Source organism: Mastigoproctus giganteus, chromosome 1 (assembly GCF_048544385.1).
Source record: "Mastigoproctus giganteus isolate SK-2022 chromosome 1, ASM4854438v1, whole genome shotgun sequence".
Lineage (NCBI taxonomy): Eukaryota > Metazoa > Arthropoda > Arachnida > Uropygi > Thelyphonidae > Mastigoproctus > Mastigoproctus giganteus.
Genome location: NC_143575.1, coordinates 257,992,730 through 258,012,117, shown reverse-complemented (window position 1 = coordinate 258,012,117; position 19,388 = coordinate 257,992,730). Strand labels below are relative to the sequence as shown.

At 39.6% G+C, this 19,388-nt stretch overlaps 1 protein-coding gene and 1 pseudogene across 1 annotated transcript; one reads left to right on the top strand and one right to left on the bottom strand.

Moving 5' to 3' along the window:
* The first annotated feature begins 4,338 nt into the window (after positions 1-4,338).
* LOC150091815 (monocarboxylate transporter 12-like) lies at positions 4,339-12,319 on the top strand. Its single transcript, XM_090369838.1, has 5 exons — positions 4,339-4,588; positions 4,691-4,834; positions 7,260-8,084; positions 11,724-11,849; positions 12,213-12,319. Exons 1-5 carry the CDS (start codon positions 4,339-4,341, stop codon positions 12,317-12,319), a joined length of 1,452 nt encoding a protein of 483 aa, XP_090225964.1.
* Positions 12,320-14,781: 2,462 nt separating this feature from the next.
* LOC150091814 (ATP-dependent RNA helicase DDX19B pseudogene) lies at positions 14,782-16,011 on the bottom strand (annotated as a pseudogene).
* Between the last annotated feature and the right edge of the window lie 3,377 nt (positions 16,012-19,388).

Below are 19,388 nucleotides of genomic sequence, written 5' to 3'. Positions count from 1 at the left end.
CCACCTGTCAGTATTTTCACAGGAAAAATCTGAATATTCAACTTTTTACTTATTTGAAATTATTTAATCATAGTTCACGTTAATTTTTATTGATGTTTTGAACATTTTTACCATAGTAATCATATTTATTATTATTATTATATATTTTTTGCTAGATTTTTATGCATTTTTATACTATACCCTTTTTCACGGTTAAAATTTACCATTCGGTATTATTAGGTATTAAATTTTCACTGAAAGAAATGCTGATTATTTAATTTTTTTTTCTTGACGCTGAATATCTTATTATTATCCAAAATAAATCTGAAAAGGCCTGCGATTTTTATTGAGATTATTATTTGTGTTATTCGCATAATAATGTGATATAAATTATATGTAGAGCATAATGACTTAGATATATTGGGTGGTTACAAAAGATCTTTCCGATTCAAAAATGTATTACGAAAAAAAAAAAAAAAAACTAACAGGAAAATAACAAGCTGTGTTAATAATGAAAAACTTAGCATCAATATGTGCTCCTTAATGAAATACATAATCTTGTGAGATTATGTATTCGCTAAAAATGTTTTCTCAGTTGAATGTGATTTAGACTGCATAATCAGCTCCCCTGGCGGAAGAAAGCAGTAATTGTTATTAGATAAAACTTTTATTAATACTGTACAACTTTATTTTTACTGCTTTAAATCCGTTTAATGAATATTAATGTTTTTGTTTTTTTTTTAAATTAGGAATATCATTTGTAATCATCCTGTATAAGACATAGAATAATATGTCTATACAGGATGATAGACATGCCAGGGGCAAAGGTTGATGACGTTGTAGAGCGGATATCATCTTTTAAGGGCACAAAACGTGATATAGTTGTACACGTTGGCACTAATGATATTAAGAGTAGGAGACCGGCGGAATTACTTAACAAGTACAGGTCACTGTTGAAAAAAGCCGTGAATTAGGGTTGAATTTGAAAGTGTCTGCAATTCTGCCCAGACACAATAGGAGGGAGAATATGATGAGAGCCCTGTCGATCAATTCGGCCCTGGAAAGATTGTGCAAGGCTCAAGGGGTAGAATTTTTTTCAGCCTGGTCTGTACTTGTTAACAGGAGAGACTGCTTCTACAGGGATGGGATACACTTAAATAGAAAGGGTGCAAGAATGTTTGCTGATGCTATCGAGGCAGGGTTAGGTGGGTCGGAAAACTGCTAGATTGGGGGATACAAGGACTAATAGATTAACAGTAGCCATTGGCAGAGGTTAAGTGATTCATAAGTGATTCTTACACTGCTTCTATTGGAATGAGCAGCAGCCTGGAAAATAAGATTCAGGATATTTCAGAGACTGCTGGGAATCATTGGGGTACAAGTAAACACATGGGTTGTGTTAGGGTAGCTAAGAAAAAGAACAGGTGCATGTATACTTGCGTGTACACCAATGCTAGGAGTTTAGTAAATAAATTTGATGAATTTGAGGTATTTCTCAAAACATCAAAGGCAGATATTGTTGGGATTTCAGAGACGTTGTGTCACACAGATATAAGTAATGCAGAACTGGAATTTGGGGAGTACAATGTCTACAGAAAGGATAGACAAGATAGGAAGGGGTTATGCTATTAGTTAAGAAATACATAAAATCCAAGGAAGTGAAGCCAGTCGACATCGCTGGACAATGCAGTGTCGAGTCAGTTTGATGTGACATAAGCATTGGGAGATCAAAATTGAGAGTAGGAGTGTGCTACAGGCCTAATGACTCTGATGAGTATAATTAGAAACTGTACAGGGAAACAGAGTGGGCCAGTAAATCAGAGAGTCTTATAATGGGGGATTTTAATTTCCCAGATATTGACTGGAATTTGGGGGCTGGTCACTCACACACTAGCAAGGCTTTTGTGGATTTATTGGATGATTGTTTTCTACATCAGCATGTTCGGGAGGCAACTAGAGAGAGTAATACTCTTGATTTAATTATCAGTAGTGATTCTTCATGCATTAAGAATCTGCAGATAAATGAACCACTAGGTGGCAGTGATCACAGTGTGCTGAGGTGGGATTTACTCAAAGAGGTAACTACCATTAAGGGTAAAGAGAAGGGTTATTGCTTTCGTAAAGGCGACTTCGATGGACTGAGACAGTATTTAAATTCTATACAGTGGGACCAACCGATGATGTTACCAACAGTAAATTCAAAATGGGAAGCATTCAAAGAACTTATCTTGGAAGCTACTAGGCTTTACATGCCAACTAAGAAATATTGTTCAAGGTTTAGGCCTAAATGGATGTCAGATGAACTAATGAGACATATGGCAGAGAAGAAAAATGCATGGGATACATACAAATTAACACGTGACACAGAAGCCTATGATAGATACAAGTTGATCTGTAACCAAGTTACAAAGGAGGTTAGGCAGGCAAAAGCAGATTATGAGAAATCTTTGGCAAGGGATGCAAAGAAAAACAGCAAAGAGTTCTTTACTTATGTAAACTCTAGAAGGAAGGGGATGAATCATATTGGTCCACTTGATATCGATGGGTCAACTGTTGATGATCCGGCTCAGGTGGCTAACAAACTAAATGAATATTTTGTATCGACATTCACACACGAAAAGTTATTCAGCGAGGGGAATGCCAGAGGTGCATTCAACTCTGGCAGTAAGCTAGAGAATCTTGTAATAACCGTGAGTAAAGTGGAGGAGAAATTGTTGAAGATAAACACAAGAAAGGCACCTGGGGTGGATGGGATCTATCCAGTTATATTAAAGGAGGCAGCAGAGGAAGTAAGCAAACCCTTAGCCATAATTATGAGAGCTTCCTTGAACTCAAGGGAGGTACACATGGACTGGAGATGCGCAAATGTGACCCCAATTCACAAAGGAGGATCACAGGCTGACACAAGTAATTATAGACCTGTGAGTTTAACTTCTGTTCCCTGAAAATTAATGGAGGCACTGGTTAAAGGAGCACTGCAGGATCATCTAGACAAGACTTCAGTTATAGCTCGGACACAGCGTGGTTTTGTTAAGGGGAAGTCTTGCCTGACCAATTTGATTGGATACTATGATGCAGTCACAAAAGAAATGGATGCAGGGAATAACTTTGATATTATATACTTGGATCTTAGAAAGGCTTTTGATACTGTTGCACATGGAAGACTGCTGCACAAATTGGAGCAGTGTGGCATTGGAGGCAAATTGCTGCTATGGATAAAGGGGTGGTTGAGGGGGAGAAGACAGAGATTGGTAATCAATGGACACTGCTCATCGTGGACTAATGTTATTAGTGGAGTCCCTCAGGGTTCAGTATTGGGTCCATTACTGTTTTCTGTATTTATAAATGATATTGATGATGGTATATCAAGCTTTATGTCCAACTTTGCAAACGATACGAAGGTTGGCAGGGTTGTCAACGACACTACTGACACTATGCTGCTGCAACAGGATCTGGAAAGGTTGAGCAGATGGGCTGAGAGGTGGCAAATGAAGTTTAACATTGACAAATGTAAAGTACTACATACGGGAAACAGCAACCCCAGAGCAACGTATCAATTCTGTGGTACTACACTGACAGTGGTAGAGAATGAAAGGGACCTGGGGGTGGTTGTGCAGGCAGATATGAAGTTCTCTGAGCAGTGCAGACGGGCTGCAAGAGTAGCCCATGGTGTATTGTCAATGATATATAGGAATTTTTCTAGCAGGGATAAGGAGGTGATTGTCCCCTTGTATAAGGCAATGGTCAGGCCACACCTTGAGTACTGTATACAGGTCTGGAGGCCTCATTTTAAGGATGATGTAGAGCTGTTGAAACAAGTACAGAGAAGGGTAACAAGATTAGTGAATGGAACAAAGGGTTGCTCTTACGAAGAAAGGCTTAAGTTTTGCAAATTACAGTGTCTGGAGACTAGACACCAGTGAGGTGATCTGATAGAGGTGTATGGTTTGAGCATGCTCAATGCTGATGGGATTCTTCCTCTTGCTCAGAATAATCACCTGAGAGGGCATAAATTCAAATTGAGGAAAGACAGATGTAGGATAGACGTGCGGAAATTTGCCTTAGCCAGCGGGTGGTTGGTTGGTGGAACAGACTTCCATCCCTTGTCGTGGAAGTTGATAGCCTAAATAAGTTTAAGGCTCAGCTGGACAGGTATTTCGAATGAACAGAGGGGTGAAGTGGAAGTGGTTATTTTTTATTTATTTTTATTTATTTATTTTATTATTATTTTTTTTTTGGCTGATGCTGCATAAGCTTGCTTCCTTGCATCAAATGCCTCTACTAATGCTAATGCTAATGCTAATGCTAATGCTAATTTATTTTTCGTTTTTTCTCTGTAGTTAACAAGAATAAAAAATTATGGGAAAAATTTCCATCCGAAATCCAATAAAGAAGCAAAGAGGAAAACAGCAACCTTCCAGAATGGTGGCCCCTGATGGTGGATGGGGCTGGTTTGTGGTGTTTGCTACCTTTATGATCCATGTCATCACCGATGGAATAATGTATTCATTTGGCATATTTTACAAAGAGTTTCTCTACTACTTCAAGCAAGGAAAGGGGATTACAGCCTGGATACCTTCAATTATGCTCGGCTTTAGCTTTTGTGTTGGTAAGTTCTTATTAATTAATTTCTTGTAGTTTAAGTCCAAGTTGAATTTAATCATTTAAGAATTTATTGTAGCAATAATTTAACTTTTTCTGTGTTTTTCAGGGCCCGTTGCCAGCGTGATGGTAAATAAACTTGGTTATAGAATTGTGGCTGTGTCTGGGAGTTTGTTTTCAACTTTTGGATTGGCCTTGAGTATTGTTGCACCTAATCTTCAATTTTTATTCTTCACACTTGGTGCATGCACAGGTAAGTTACCTGTTGTCATATTAACAAAAACCCTGCCCAGTATTACGTAAGCTTTCCCCAATTTTCAGGTTGTGTATTGTTGAATATGAATTTCTTAATTTTAAATGAAATTTTAGCTCAAAGTAAAAATCAAAGATCGCATCACCTTTTGTTGTTGCATGAAATTTCCATTATTTGTCTGTTATACGCTTCATTTCTGTTACTTAATTTGAACTGACATGCGCGTGCCATATGCTTGGATTTGACTCTTTGGAGGAGGTGGGGGGAAGTTTGTACAACAATGGCTTGAAGAGAATAACTTGAATCTATTGTTTTTAGCCCATATCTGAATCCCGTTGAACGCCTTTAGGATGTCTTGAAAAATGTATGTCCTAAAGACTAGAACTAGCCTGAACCTTATGGGTTAGGTTATGTAGGTTAAGCACTAATGCAAGGCTATGAGGCGTCAGTATATTTTGTTCGTAATTGCATGTATTCTTCGGTCAGTTTGCTGGGAGAAATACCCTAGTTTCTGGGAGAAAAAACCATTCGTTGCATAAGACAGCCCATTTTCATGAGCGTTTTTCACAAAAAAAAAAAAAAAACAATAAAAATTCGAATTGTAAATTTGAATCTTGTTAGTGACGAAATTCGATCCCAGGCCTTTTTCACCCAGTGTGAGAAGACAGTAATTATAACCATTATAACTGTGTTACCCACGAGGGCGGAGCCTTATAAAAGAAGTAGAGCAAGATTCCAGGCTCAACATAACAAAAGCAAAAGCTTGTATAAAGTGGTCCTCAGAGGGTCAGTGATATTTATGCCATGATCTTCATGGAATAAATATCACTGACCTTTTGGAACTTTTAACATCTACTTGATGTTAAAGGTTCCATTTTTCTAACAAGGTTAAAAGTAACTTAAATAAACTGCAGCAGATTACTGTTTTTATACATATAGTTCGGTTTTAATAAGAGACACCGCTGCTGCTTTTTTTAATGTGTATGGAAATTTGAAATACACTGCCCTACCATTAATATCCTGACACCCCTCCATGGATGGGGAAACAGGTCCTATGCATGCAACACGTCATAGAACCTGCTATAAAGATGCACACTGGGCTTCGAACAGACAATTGTAAAAGTGGGCATGCAAGATGAATAACACGTTCAACAGAATTGCCTCAACAGTTCAACAGAACTGATCACCTCAACAAATGCAAGACGCCGATTAACATGGTGTAAGGAACGCGAATCCTGGACTAGAGCAGTGGAAAGCAGTCCTATGGACAGACGAGTCGAGGTTATCACTCTACCAGTCTGATGGCCGTTCCTGGGTGTGGTGAACGCCAGGGGAACAGTTCCTTCCTGATTGTATCCTCCCAACAATGAAGTTTGCTGGAGGCATGTGTCATGGTATGGAGCTCCTTTTATGGTTTGATATGGGGCTCCCTTCATGGTTTAGCTTGGGCCCATTAGTTGTTATCGACAAAACCATGAATGCTGTGCAATACCAGGGGCTCACATCTGGTGAGTATGGGCTTGGCACACCCAAGGTCCTGAGCTGGATATCATCATTCTTCTCTTTCTTGGCAATTCCCCCCCCCTCTCTCTCTCTCTCTCTCTCTCTCTCTCTCTCTCTCTCTCTCTCTCTCTCTCTCTCTCTCTGGGTAACTCAGGGTTTTTTTTTTTTTTTTTTGGCTGGTGCAGCAAAAGCCACGAGCTTCCTTGCACCATCGCTGGGTCTCATTTGAGACCCAACGGCTAAAAGACCAGATGAAGAACAACGGTACAAAACATTACACACCACAATATCCATACACTTTTAAACCTCTGGCCTCTACAGTGTTTTGTATCACACCACAATGTTATACTACGCGGAGATGGGGGGAACCCCTGGTGCCATTAGACCCTAAACACACTATACACTATACTGTAGCTAATAATAATAATAATAATCTGGACAATTATGCACTTCCAACATTATGGCAATACTTCGGGGAAGGCCCATACCTCTATCAGCAAGACAAGGCACGTGCCATGCTGCTCGGATCGTAAGAGAGTTTGAGGACATGGGTGTGGAAAAGTTGATTGGCCAGCCCCGAGTACTGATCTGAACCCTATCGAGCATCTTTGGGATGTATTGGATCGTCGGGTACGTGCACGTCGAGATCGCCCAAAGAACAAGGCCGAACTGGTGGCTGCGTTAAAGGCCGAGTGGAGCAACATATCACCTGACATTTATAGAAAGCTGGTTGAGAGTATGCCGCGAAGATTGAAGGCGGTCACAAAAAAGGTTTCAGCAGAAAATATTAAATGAAACAAAAGCTCTTTTTTGTCTAAAAGCAGGTGTCCGGATATTAATGGTCGGGCAGTGTATATCTTTATTTTACATGTTTATGAACAGTAATGCTACCGTAATAAAACTTGTGTTGTCCCTTTTCTAGGTATTGGATTCTGCATCTTGTATGTAGCAGCTATGGTTAGTGTGACTCATTATTTCGAAGAGAAGAGGTCGTTTGCCACAGGTCTTGCCGTATGTGGATCGGGAATTGGAACCTTGCTGATGGCTCCATTACTAGAACATCTGGTACACTACTACAACTGGAAAGTTGCAATGCTTGTAGCAGCTGGTCTCGTGTTTACGTGTGCTTTGTTCAGTCTGCTCTACAGACCTCTTCCGAAACAGCCAGAAACAACCTGCAATTCTGTGGCCCCAAATGAATCTCACAACGATCCCAATCAATCCCAACCCCAACTCGAAAACCAGCCAAAACCTAACGGTTCCAATCAATCCCAACCCCAACTCGAAAGCCAGCCAAAACCTAACGATCCCAATCAACCCCAACCCCAACCCCAACCCCAACCCGAAAGCCAGCTAAAACCGACATCTTTTATAAAACAAAAGTTGAACTGGATTAATAAAACGTTCAGTCTTAATTTACTAAAAGATCCAGTTTTTATCCTCCTGACGATTTCTACTTTTTTTGTAAGCATTGGCTATAATGTGCCTTATGTTTACACCAATGACAGAATAGTTGCAATTAATATAGGAAACTCCAAGCAAGCTAGTTATGTAATTGCAGTCATTGGAATTTCTAACACTATTGGAAGGATTATATTTGGATATATTGCCGACAAAACATCGATCCCTCGTCTGTGGATATACAATATTTCTCTCATCATTAATGGTGTTGCTACATCACTAACTTGCTTCGCTACCAAATACGTGTTAATGCTGGCATACGGTGGAGTCTTTGGGTTTACATCAGGTACGTGGATAATTCTGACCTTTATAATAGTAAAATAACAAAATTAGTCATATCTACTGTATATAATAATTTGTTCATGTCTCTCTATCCTGAATGCTCTTTGAACTTGAATAGCTCAAAGATTAAACAAGCTTTTGACCTGATTCCTTTTGAAATAGGAATCAGGTCAAAATTTTATTTTAATCTTCACTTCTTCTCTGAAACAGTTTTGGAGAAATATTCGCCACGGATATTCTAGCATTTTATTAATATGCAAATCCTGTTAAATCAGTATCTAAATTAATTAAGCTAGTTCAGCTTCAGGGGTGGTCTCAGTTTCTAAAGGAGGGGATGCCGAAGCAATGTTCCGGGGCATCATTAAGTTTCAATCATATCAATATTAAAATCATATTGATATTAAGGCACCTTCAGCCCCTACCCAGGATAATCCCTAATCACCTCTATCACGGCCGAAAACTGTTGTCCTGACATCCATGCATAATTGTCATCAACTTTATTTTGATCCACCACAGGCCCGTTAGGAGGGCAGTGGTGGGGGATGCGGATATTTGTCATCCGTTCCACGTCGATCAAATTAGTTTGAGACTACAAGTATAATTACGCGTATTATGTCTGTACAAGTGTGTGCTCAAATATATATACTGAGTTGCCGCTTTATTAGGTACACCTACTAATAGCTAGTTTGGTTCCTTGATCCCTCAAACAGTCTGAAACAGTCTTCGTCGTGACATGTATTAGTATTAGTATTAGTATTAGTAACGGCCGTATGGTGCAAGAAAGCCTATGGCTTATGCTGCACCAGCCAAAAAAAAAAAAAAAAAAAAAAAAATCCGAACAAACAATGATATAAACAAAAATTAAATAAATAAATAAATAATAATAATTAATAAATAAATAAAAATAATAAAATGAAATAAAAAATAAATAAAAAGGAAATTAATCCTATCATCCTATGCGCTTCCCTTACCCGAAAGTACTATCCAGATGACCTTTGAATTTCCCCAAACTGTCGGCCTCTACCACCCATGAAGGCAACTTATTCCAATAATTTATAACTCGCTGGCTAAAATAAAACTTCCTGCAGTCCAATCTAAACATTTCCCCCCGTAACTTGAATTTATGTCCCCTAGTTCTAGCATCATTTATAATCTTGAAAATTTCGTCCTCATTCATTTTACTGATGCCTCTCAGAGCCTTAAACACCTCAATCAAATCTCCTCTAAGGTGTCTAGTTTCCAAACTCTGCAACCCACATATTCGAAGTCTTTCTTCATAAGGACGCCCTTTTGCCGATCTCACCAGGCGAGTTACCCTTCTTTGCACCCTTTCAAGAAGCTCGATGTCTTTCTTTAGGTGCGGTCTCCATACTTGAACACAGTATTCCAAGTGTGGTCTAACATAAGCCTTATATAATGGGATTATCACGTCCCTATCTCTACTTGCAAAAGTTCGATAGATCATCGATAGGACCCCATGGGCCTTCCTTGCAACCTGTTTACAATGCTCAGAGAATTTCATGTCTGACCGTATCGTAATACCCAAGTCCCTTTCCTCCAGTACTGGGTTTAGTTGAACTCCACCAAGTGAATAAGTTATTTTGGGATTACTGTTTCCCAGGTGTAATACCTTACACTTTGTTGGATTAAAGCACAGCTGCCATTTTTCTGACCATTCTTGAAGTCTATCTAGGTCTCTCTGAAGAAGCTCAGCTTGACAGTGATCATTAACTACTCTACCAATTTTAACATCATCTGCAAATTTAGACATCACGCCCTCTATCCCTTCATCAATGTCGTTTATGAAAATTAAAAACAACAGTGGTCCTAATACTGATCCTTGGGGAACCCCACTTCTTACATCAACCCAATCTGAGGAATAGCCATTTATCACAACCCTCTGCCTCCTGCCCTGAAGCCATCCTTCTATCCATCTAAGGATTTTCCCAGTGATTCCAACCTGTTCTAGCTTATAAAGCAACCGCTCATGTGGGACTGAGTCAAAAGCTTTGCTGAAATCTAAATAAACAATGTCGAAATTATTCCCTAAATCCAGCTCGTGAGTGACCCTTTCGAAATAGCGAACCAGATTTGTTAAACATGATTTTCCCTTTACAAAACCATGCTGAGTATCCTTGAGAATTTCAATTCGATCCAAATGATCCTGAATTCCACCCTTGATCATTGCCTCCATGATTTTCCCTACTACTGAAGTCAGACTGACAGGTCGATAATTTCCCACTTCACTTTTAGAGCCACCCTTATGTATGGGAGATACATTTGCACTTTTCCAATCCAAGGGAATCTCCCCAGAGTCTAGTGATGCTCGCATAACCAGCCTCAGTGGTTCAATGCACTCGCTTGCCGCCTCTCTCAAGATTATGAATCCATTACATGGATTCATTAGTTAACGACGTGCTCAAATGTGGGCTGAATTGTTTCCCATAGTTGTTACAAATTGAATAATTGCGCGTCTCTACTACAAAGAGCTCGTTCCATCTCATCCCACAGGTTCTCAAGTTTGACTGAGATCTAGTGGCTGGTAAGGCCACAGCAACAGGCGCAACTCACTTTCACATTCCTAGACCCAGTTTTCTCTTTGTAGCATTTCACATTATCTGTTGAAAGAATGAATTTGCAGATGGATTTGCTGCAGCCTTTTTTTTCTGACCAGGGATGTGCCTGATCAGAAACAAATTTCCAGATAACTTGTGGCATCCAACTTGGTGCATCAGCAGCTTAGGCCATATCGCACCGTATATACAGTATTATGTCTGTAAATTGCGTGTGTTCTGTGATCGATTTGCTGTTTGCTGGACGAAAAATCCACGTTTCCAGGAGTTAAAAAAAAACACGATGCCCGCTCCTGAGACCAACCAACTTGGCCCCGTTGTGAAAAAGGCCCATAAAAATTCCTCTCGTCATTGATGGGATTCGAACTGAGGTCTTTTCCACCCAGTGTTGGGAAGCCACCATCCGCATGTTGCTCCCCTTATATCAAGGGGCCCAACGTTCAGCCACGAAAACAGTCCCCATACAATTTACACTGACACATCAACCTGTCTTATTAACACCTGCAGGATGGGTCCATGGACCTACGTTGTTTTCTCCAATTCTAGTCTTCACATAAGCGTGCAACAGCAAGAATCGGGATTCGCCAGACTTCTGTTGGCCTCACGTATCAACCAGCTGTTTCTGATAACAGAATCTCTACCTAATAAAGTGATCATTCATTGTAGATTTTACCCATTCAAATAATCGATTAGTCACGATATGTGACGAGTGGATTGTTGATGTTTGCAAATTTTCACTCTTATGCGAAAATGATCGCCACATTTTCATATTTAGATAGCGACATACCAAACATGTATAAACAAGTATTAAACACTTAAGTAGTGCTTTATGTGGTCCGGTGTTACCGGAAAACTAATAATACTCTATAATAGTGGCGAAACTAGGGTTGATGGTGCCCAGGGCATATAAAAAAATGGCGCCCCTTAAAAACTATTCTTTTGGAATTTTTGCATTTTTTAACCATAAAAAGGCGTTTCCCAAATTTGGCGCCTAGGGCACGTGCCCCACCCTAGTTACGCCACTATTTTGTAAATATTTCTTAAATACATCAACTGATTTTCATTTCTAGGTGCGTTTACAACTTTAATATCCGTAATTATTGTCGACTTGTTGACTCTGGAAAATATGGCAAATGCGTTTGGATTGCTTCTGTTATTTCAGGGTATTGCGGGCTTCGTTGGACCTCCCATTACAGGTAAGACTGATTTTAGTGATGTCATAAATTGGTAGTTGCAAACGACAATTATAAACTGTAAAAAAGCATAAAAGCAGACGAACGTAATGTGAAACATGACGTGAAAATAAGGATCCGGGATACTTGGTCGTTAACTATACTCTGGAACATATGTTCCAGGTGACTAATCAATTGATATTTTCTTATTATTATTAATAGTAAACCGGTAGTGCTCATATTGGTATATTTTCGTGACTTCGTATTATATTCGTCGTCTGCTTTTATGCTTTATTACAGTTTATAATTGTCTGTGCCGACTGTTATAAACTATAATAAACTGATTTGGAACATTTGCCTAATTCGCTTGTTTCTAATTTTCGTTAGGCTGGCTATATGATCTTACAGGTTCGTATGACCCTGGATTTCACCTCTCGGGATCATTGATTGTAATAAGTGGTGCCATCTTGTTTTTCATCCCTTGTGTTAGATAGTAGCGAAACATCTGAGGAACGTTGAACACTACACATTTGGTGGTTGGACGAATCCATGAAATCCATATTTTTTGTGTATATATTAGCACTGTAAATACAAAGTGTATTTACTGTAAAGACCATCACGAACGTATTCGTTTGTATTAATAATAGTTACCTTCCAATCAGAATAAGAAAAAAAAAAATGTCACTTTTATAGATTTTGATTGGAAATTACTCCAATTACGGTAAACCGAAGGTTAAAATCTCTGCCTTTGATACTGTAAATATTCCACTTATTAAACTCTTTCTAATATATTTCTAGTATTTTTCTGCTTTCATGTTGCATTGCAAAAAGAACTTTTCACTTAACCAGCTATCCTTGCGATTGCTGATTAAGTGAGCTCCAAATTAATGTAGGGTCTGTGGAGAACATAATCGATCAACGGTTACATTCGTAGATGCATTGGTAAATGGGTTCTAAGACTTCTGACCGCTTACCAGAAGAAGGAAAGGAAAATATATGCACATGAAATGTTGTCGATGTCTCATGAAAAGCAAGAGAAGTTTTTTTCACGTTTAGTTTAGTCACCGTGGATGAAATTTGGATCCATCACTATGATCCCTGAACTAGACAAATGTCAAAACATTGGAAGCATGCAGAATCACCCCCCCTCGACCCTAAAAAAAACCCGGCAAAGTTGCAACCAAGTGCTAGTCAGGTTTTCACCTGTAGCTTCTCATAGGAGTGGCCTGAATATGGGAAAAGCATACCAAAGGAACCTCGTGAGGTACAGAAATGATGAAGGAAACAACACCGACACAACAACGGAAACAAAACGGTACAGAGGGATTTTATTCAAAAATGGCAACATAACACTGGCTGCCATGATACAGATGCATCACTGCCAAAGATGGAACAAAGGGAAGAGATGGTCCTCAGTAGGAGATATGGCCACCCCTAATGTCGTTGCAGGCTTTGCACCGCCTGTCCATACTTAGAACAATGTTGATAAGTTCTTGCGGTAACATCGTTCATTCCTCTGTCAGCTCCATCTTCAGCTGGTGAACATTTTTTGGTGGATGTGGACGTGCCGCTAGGCGTCTCCGAGAGCTTCCCATATGTGTTCGATGGGATTTAGATCGACCGAACGGACAGGCCAATCCATACGAACAATGTCCTCACTTTCCAAAAGCATATCATAGCTGCAGTGCGATGGGGTGTGGCGTTATTATCCATAAACGAACTCGGAGCCAATGGCACCTCGGAACACATAGGGAAGGATTGCCTCAGTACAGTAGCATGCACCGGTTACAGTACCGCCTTCCAGTATCTGGAGTTATGTACGTCCATTCAAGATAACACATTTCCAGACGAGAACACCTTGACCGCCATATCGATCCCTTTCAGTGATGTTTGTGGGGTGATACCGTGTGCAAACCTCTGGCCAGATTAGCTGACGTTCAGAATCGCTGCTGAGACTGAATCTACTCTCATTAGTAAAAAGTGCCTTAAGTAAAGATTTTGTGGTTGTAACCTTTAGAAATAGTGTTGGTCCTTAAGTTTTGCACACCAGTGTAGTAGCAAAAATTTGTCATTTTGTCTGGACAAAATTATACATTTTTGTTGTTGAACAAAAATGTATAATTTTTGTTTAATGTATAATGTTGTTGTTTGTTTCAACTTTCTGTCGAAACAGCTGGGTGAATACAAATCTTTTATGAAGCCCCTCTCTCATAATACGTACATTCAATCAGATGGTCATTACTTTGAATACAAATAGAAATAATTTTGAGACCCTTCACTTTGTGTTCTTTTTATTGCACCAGTCCGGGAACTTTATTGCCACACCTCGTATTTTGATCATGAGGTTGGTATAGCCTCTTTAGACCATACCTGGTGCCGCTTGTGGTTCCCGAGCTCGTGTCGTTTTCGCCATATTCTAGTCCTGCCATTAGAGTGAAACAGTAGGAACCGGGATAAATCAGACCACGAAACAATTTTCAATTCCTTCACTGTCCAGTGTTGGTGTTCCTGAGCCCATTGTAACCGGACGTTGTTTTTGCTGACAGGATTGGAACCTGAAATGGCTCTTTGGTTACCATAATTATACCGGTTGTTATTTGACTGAATGCAATCTTTCTGTTACTCTGCACAATAATTGTTAGCCTCTATTAGCCTCTCTCAACAACGACCAGTTGTTTCTAATTACAAGATCGCCATTGACCGGATATTGGTTGGTTATTGGACCAGTTTCGATACCCTCGAGATACAGTCCTATGGTCCCTTAGTATATAATACTGAATTGTTAATATACAGTTGTAAAAAAATATGATAAAAGTATACTGGACAATAGCAATGTTAAAGTTAAATGAAGATCGGAGTAATTATATTTTGAAAACGGTTCCAGTTATAAGAAAATAAAATTAAGCTACAATAAATCATCGATATGTAAATCCTTTATTAAATTCTCCCTATAGTTTTATAATTTACACATCCTCTCTATATTTGTAGCATCCCCTACATCCAGCGGATGAATAATAGTTCCAAAATGATTTTCAATCATCTTAAGGATATCTTTTTCTTTAGGCTCAATCATATTAACAGCCATCCCGTGTTTTCCAAAACGTCCAGTTCGTCCAATACGATGGAAATAAGTTTTGTAATCCACTTTCCCATTTTGATAAGGAAGCTCAAAATTGATCACGAGATTTACTTGCTCAATATCTATTCCTCTAGAGCACACACTTGTTATAATTACACGCACTTTCCCCTCTCGGAATCTTTCCCAAATACCAGTTCTCTCCATAAAAGTCATGTCTCCGGATAAAATCCTCACTGCATGTCCTTCCTTGATCATTTGCATGGAAAGTTGGACGGCTGTATTTCGAGTACGACAGAAAATGATAGTTTGACCAATTGAAATTACGCCATAAATGTTACACAAGGCGCAAAATTTTTCTTGGCTGCTTCTGCATACGACATAATATTGTTTAACATTGTCCAAACATTCAAATTCTTTTCTTAGTAGGAACATAATCGGATTAGACACCATTAATTGGGCAAATTTAATCACCTCATTACTATATGTCGCTGCGAATAATAACACAGTACAATCAGATAAATGACTGCGAATGCGAACTGACTGATCTCTTAGTCCTTGAGAAGATATTATTAAATCGGCTTCATCAAGGATCAGCGTCTTAATATTCTTGATGTCGAACAAACAGAAGCGGAGTCCCCAATCTAACACTTTGCCAGGGGTACCAATTATCACTTGTTCGTTAATAATTTCTTGCTGTGTAATTTCTGTACCTCTAACAGCTAACTTGAGAGCCATATCTGGAAGAAACTGGGCCATTGTCTTCGCTACACATATGGTTTGATAAGCAAGTTCGAATGTAGGAGAAAGTACGAGTACTTGAGGGTACTTTCGCATTATATCGACTCTAAGAAAGCTTACAAGTAGAAATGCAGCTGTTTTTCCTGTTCCGTTTTGGGATTGGACCAGTATGTTCCTTGAAGTATCGAACAGCAGAGTTCGTAGTATATTTTCCTGAATTTTCGAGGGATAATTATATCCCATTGCATAAAGACCTTTTAGTAATGGAGGGGGTATACCAAAATCTTCAAAACGTCTTTCGGAATATATCGAATCATCTTTTACTCGATTTACTTCTGTCGGGATTATCGACTTCCTCATTTCATTCATTTTTCTAAAGGAGAAACGTGACTCCAAAAACTTTCAGATTTTTTGCTGGTTCATGTTTAAATCCGTTTAATGATCCCACGGATATACCTGAAAAAAAAAAAAAAAGGAAAATGGGGAATTTATTATCTAATTTTACCACTAACGTTTATTTTAAAATGGCCGCTACACATACAAAATACTCAGTTTAGGAAAATTATTTTTCCTAAATCTAAGTACACTGAAAGGACAGAGTTCATGGGATACTTGGTTCCTGGGCAACGCGACGCTGTCACCCCTCTCGCTAGTGGACGAACTCACCGCTTGGGACGTATATAGGTACACTGCATTACTCCACGTAGACGGTAATTCGATGTCAGTATGGATAAACGTCGTGAGTTACCGACTTTGTAAGAGGGATGATAGTGGGTGCCCGACCCTTGGGTCACTCTGTCGCGGAGGTGGTACAGAAATTTCACTATTCCCTTTCGACACTATGAAGAGTGTATCGGGAATATGCCAATTCCGGAATAACATCTCATCGTGGACAGCGCTGTGGGCTGAGATAGGTGATGGATGAACGTGGCCGTCGATGTCTGTCTCGGATTGTTTCAGCCCACCGGAGAGCGACAGTGACACAAATCACCGCCGACTTCAACGAGGGAAGTGCCTGAAATGTCTCCACCAAGACCATCAAGCGATCATTAGCTGCAATAGATTATGGGAGCCGCCGACCCACCAGTCATATTGCTAACACCACGACACAGGACTCTACGCTTCAACTGGTCGAAAGAACATCGGCAGTAGACCTTGGATGATTGGAGCCTGTTTTTCTGGTCCGATGAGTCCCGTTTCCAATTATTTAGAGCGGATGGAGGGTGTGTATCTGGTGGAACCGCACGAAGCTATGCACCCATCATGTCAACAAGGTACTGTTCAGGCAGGTGGCCGGTCGGTAATGGTCTGGGGCGTGTTCAACTAGCACACGTTAGGACCTCTGGTACGTCTAGACAAACCAGAGGGCCCAACGTGTGATACGTCTAGACGCATCTCTGAACGGTCCAGGTTACGTGTCCTCCTTGCAGACCATCTGCATCCCTTTATGGTCATCTTGCACCCACAGGAAAATGACTTTTCCAGCAGAACAATGCTCCTCCCCACAGACCCGTGGTGACTATAACATGGTTCGATGAACATTCCGCAGATTTTACCACCATGGAATAGCCTCCCATTCACCAGATATGAACCCTGTGGAGCATCTTTTGGATGCTATGGAAAGGCCCGTTTGAGTTTTGGATCCTCCACCCAGGAATGCTATGGAATTATGAACAGCGGTGCAGCAAGCATGGATTGGAAATACCTGTGGAACGCTTTCGTGAACTATTGGATTCAGTGCCTCACCATGTGATTGCCCTTATCCGTGCGAAAGGTGGGTCTACCCATTACTAGGTAGGTATCCCATGATTTCTGTCCATTCAGTGTACATATACTTTTTTTATTTTTTCATTTTTATTTTTATTAATAACAAGATACGCAACAGGTAACCATTAACAGTGTATCTGAGAGCAGAACAATGAACAAAATTGATAACAATAACAAGAGATCCAACAGTAAGATAAACATTGGTACAGATTCAAACATTAAAATCATATACATTTACGAATTATACGAATACATTTTTCTGATAAGAATGATTTTGTTAAATTTGTTAAAATTCTGTTTAATTCTGTTAAATTTGATGCAACCTTAAAGCCTTAACCTTAACTTTTGCCCAGTATTTGAAAACAATGGCAAAAACTCTACAATCCCATGTTTTGCCAAAATCTGGTTGATAATCAGCGCAGAATGCAGCCTAGTTATCGCGCGACTGGAACAGAGCCCTCATGGGCAGCACAGATATATAATCATCGTTCCCTCCCAGGTGGAAAAGACCTTAGTTCGAATCCCATCGATGACATGAAAAATTTTATTGATATTTTTAACAATGTTGCTGAGTTAGCCGGTCTCAATCAAGGGTAGAATAGTTTTTTCTCCCGGAAACTCCGGTTTTTCGTCCGGCAAACAGCAAATCGACCACAGAACACATGCAATATACAGACATTATATGCTGCGCAATATGGCCTCAGTTACTGATGCGATTAAAGCCTACAATAACAACAGCTTCGAGTCTAAGCAGCTTATGTTCACCAGGCAGGGTGGAAAGAACCTATTGCAATGGTCTTCCGTTTGCGCATTTATTCTTTTTAAAATTCGCACGAATTATTTCTGTTATAATGGTATTAGCCTTTTATCATTCAACGATCAGATGGAGTGTGCAAACTTTTCCACCCTTTCTTTTGGCGTTCGAAGGGTTTCAAGCTTTTTGCCTTCCAGAAAGTTACGGCCACGATCCAGAAACATTGACAATGTTTCAGTTCGTACCCAGATTTGAGCATCCTGGGTACGGGAACTGGTGTTACACTATCTCCAGTGGATGTGGGATTCTTTGTGGTCTTCACCATAGTACATGAATATAGGACTTGCGCTTCTTCCTATAGGTGCTGGTAATAATTCATTTAGTTTAGTACGTATATGGTTTTGGCCCGCCTCCTCGTGGCGTGGACGAGTACTGGGAAGCAGTCTTCCTGGTGATCGCTGCTTCCTGATAGCTTGGCCAGAAACAATTAAATAACACACGCACCTCAAACAGCACTACGCTCATTTCTGGTCATTATACAGAGTTTGTATATTATCACAGAGAACCATGGCGGAGATGAACTAACGTTTAGGGGCCTCTTTACATAAGACACAACACATGTCCAATGTTTATGGATTAAAATACGATATCAAGAGGGATGGTGCCTCCAGAAACCCAACTCTTGTCCCATCCTATATAATCGATACAAGGCGGGATCAAATATGTAATCGTTAATCGATATTTTTAAAATTATCCAAAGGGCTCAGATAAATTAATTGCGTATTATCTCTGCTTATTGTTAGGCATGTTAGGATATATGCATAATATGCCTATTAATTTCACCATATTGGTCTGTCTGTCCGTCCGTCCGCATACAACAACTCGACTTCCTTTCAATGGACGGATTTTTATGACAGTTTATATTTGGTACTTTCTAAACGATTTATCGAGCCATTCGAAATTTTGTTAAAAATGAACCAATAGAAATCTGTAAATTACTTATCTTTTTTCATACGTATTATCACATAGGCTGTCCATATACCGCAAATTGTAGCTTAAGCGCTCATTATGTTTGTTGTTATGCGCTTGTTGGAGGAAAGTGATGTGGCGGATGCGTAGAAACGAAATTTTCTCGATTCGTGCATTAAAGTTGCTGTTTGCAATTTTTTTTTATTTGTTATAAATCATGAATTATTATTATTTGACACGCCTGAAATGCAATGCA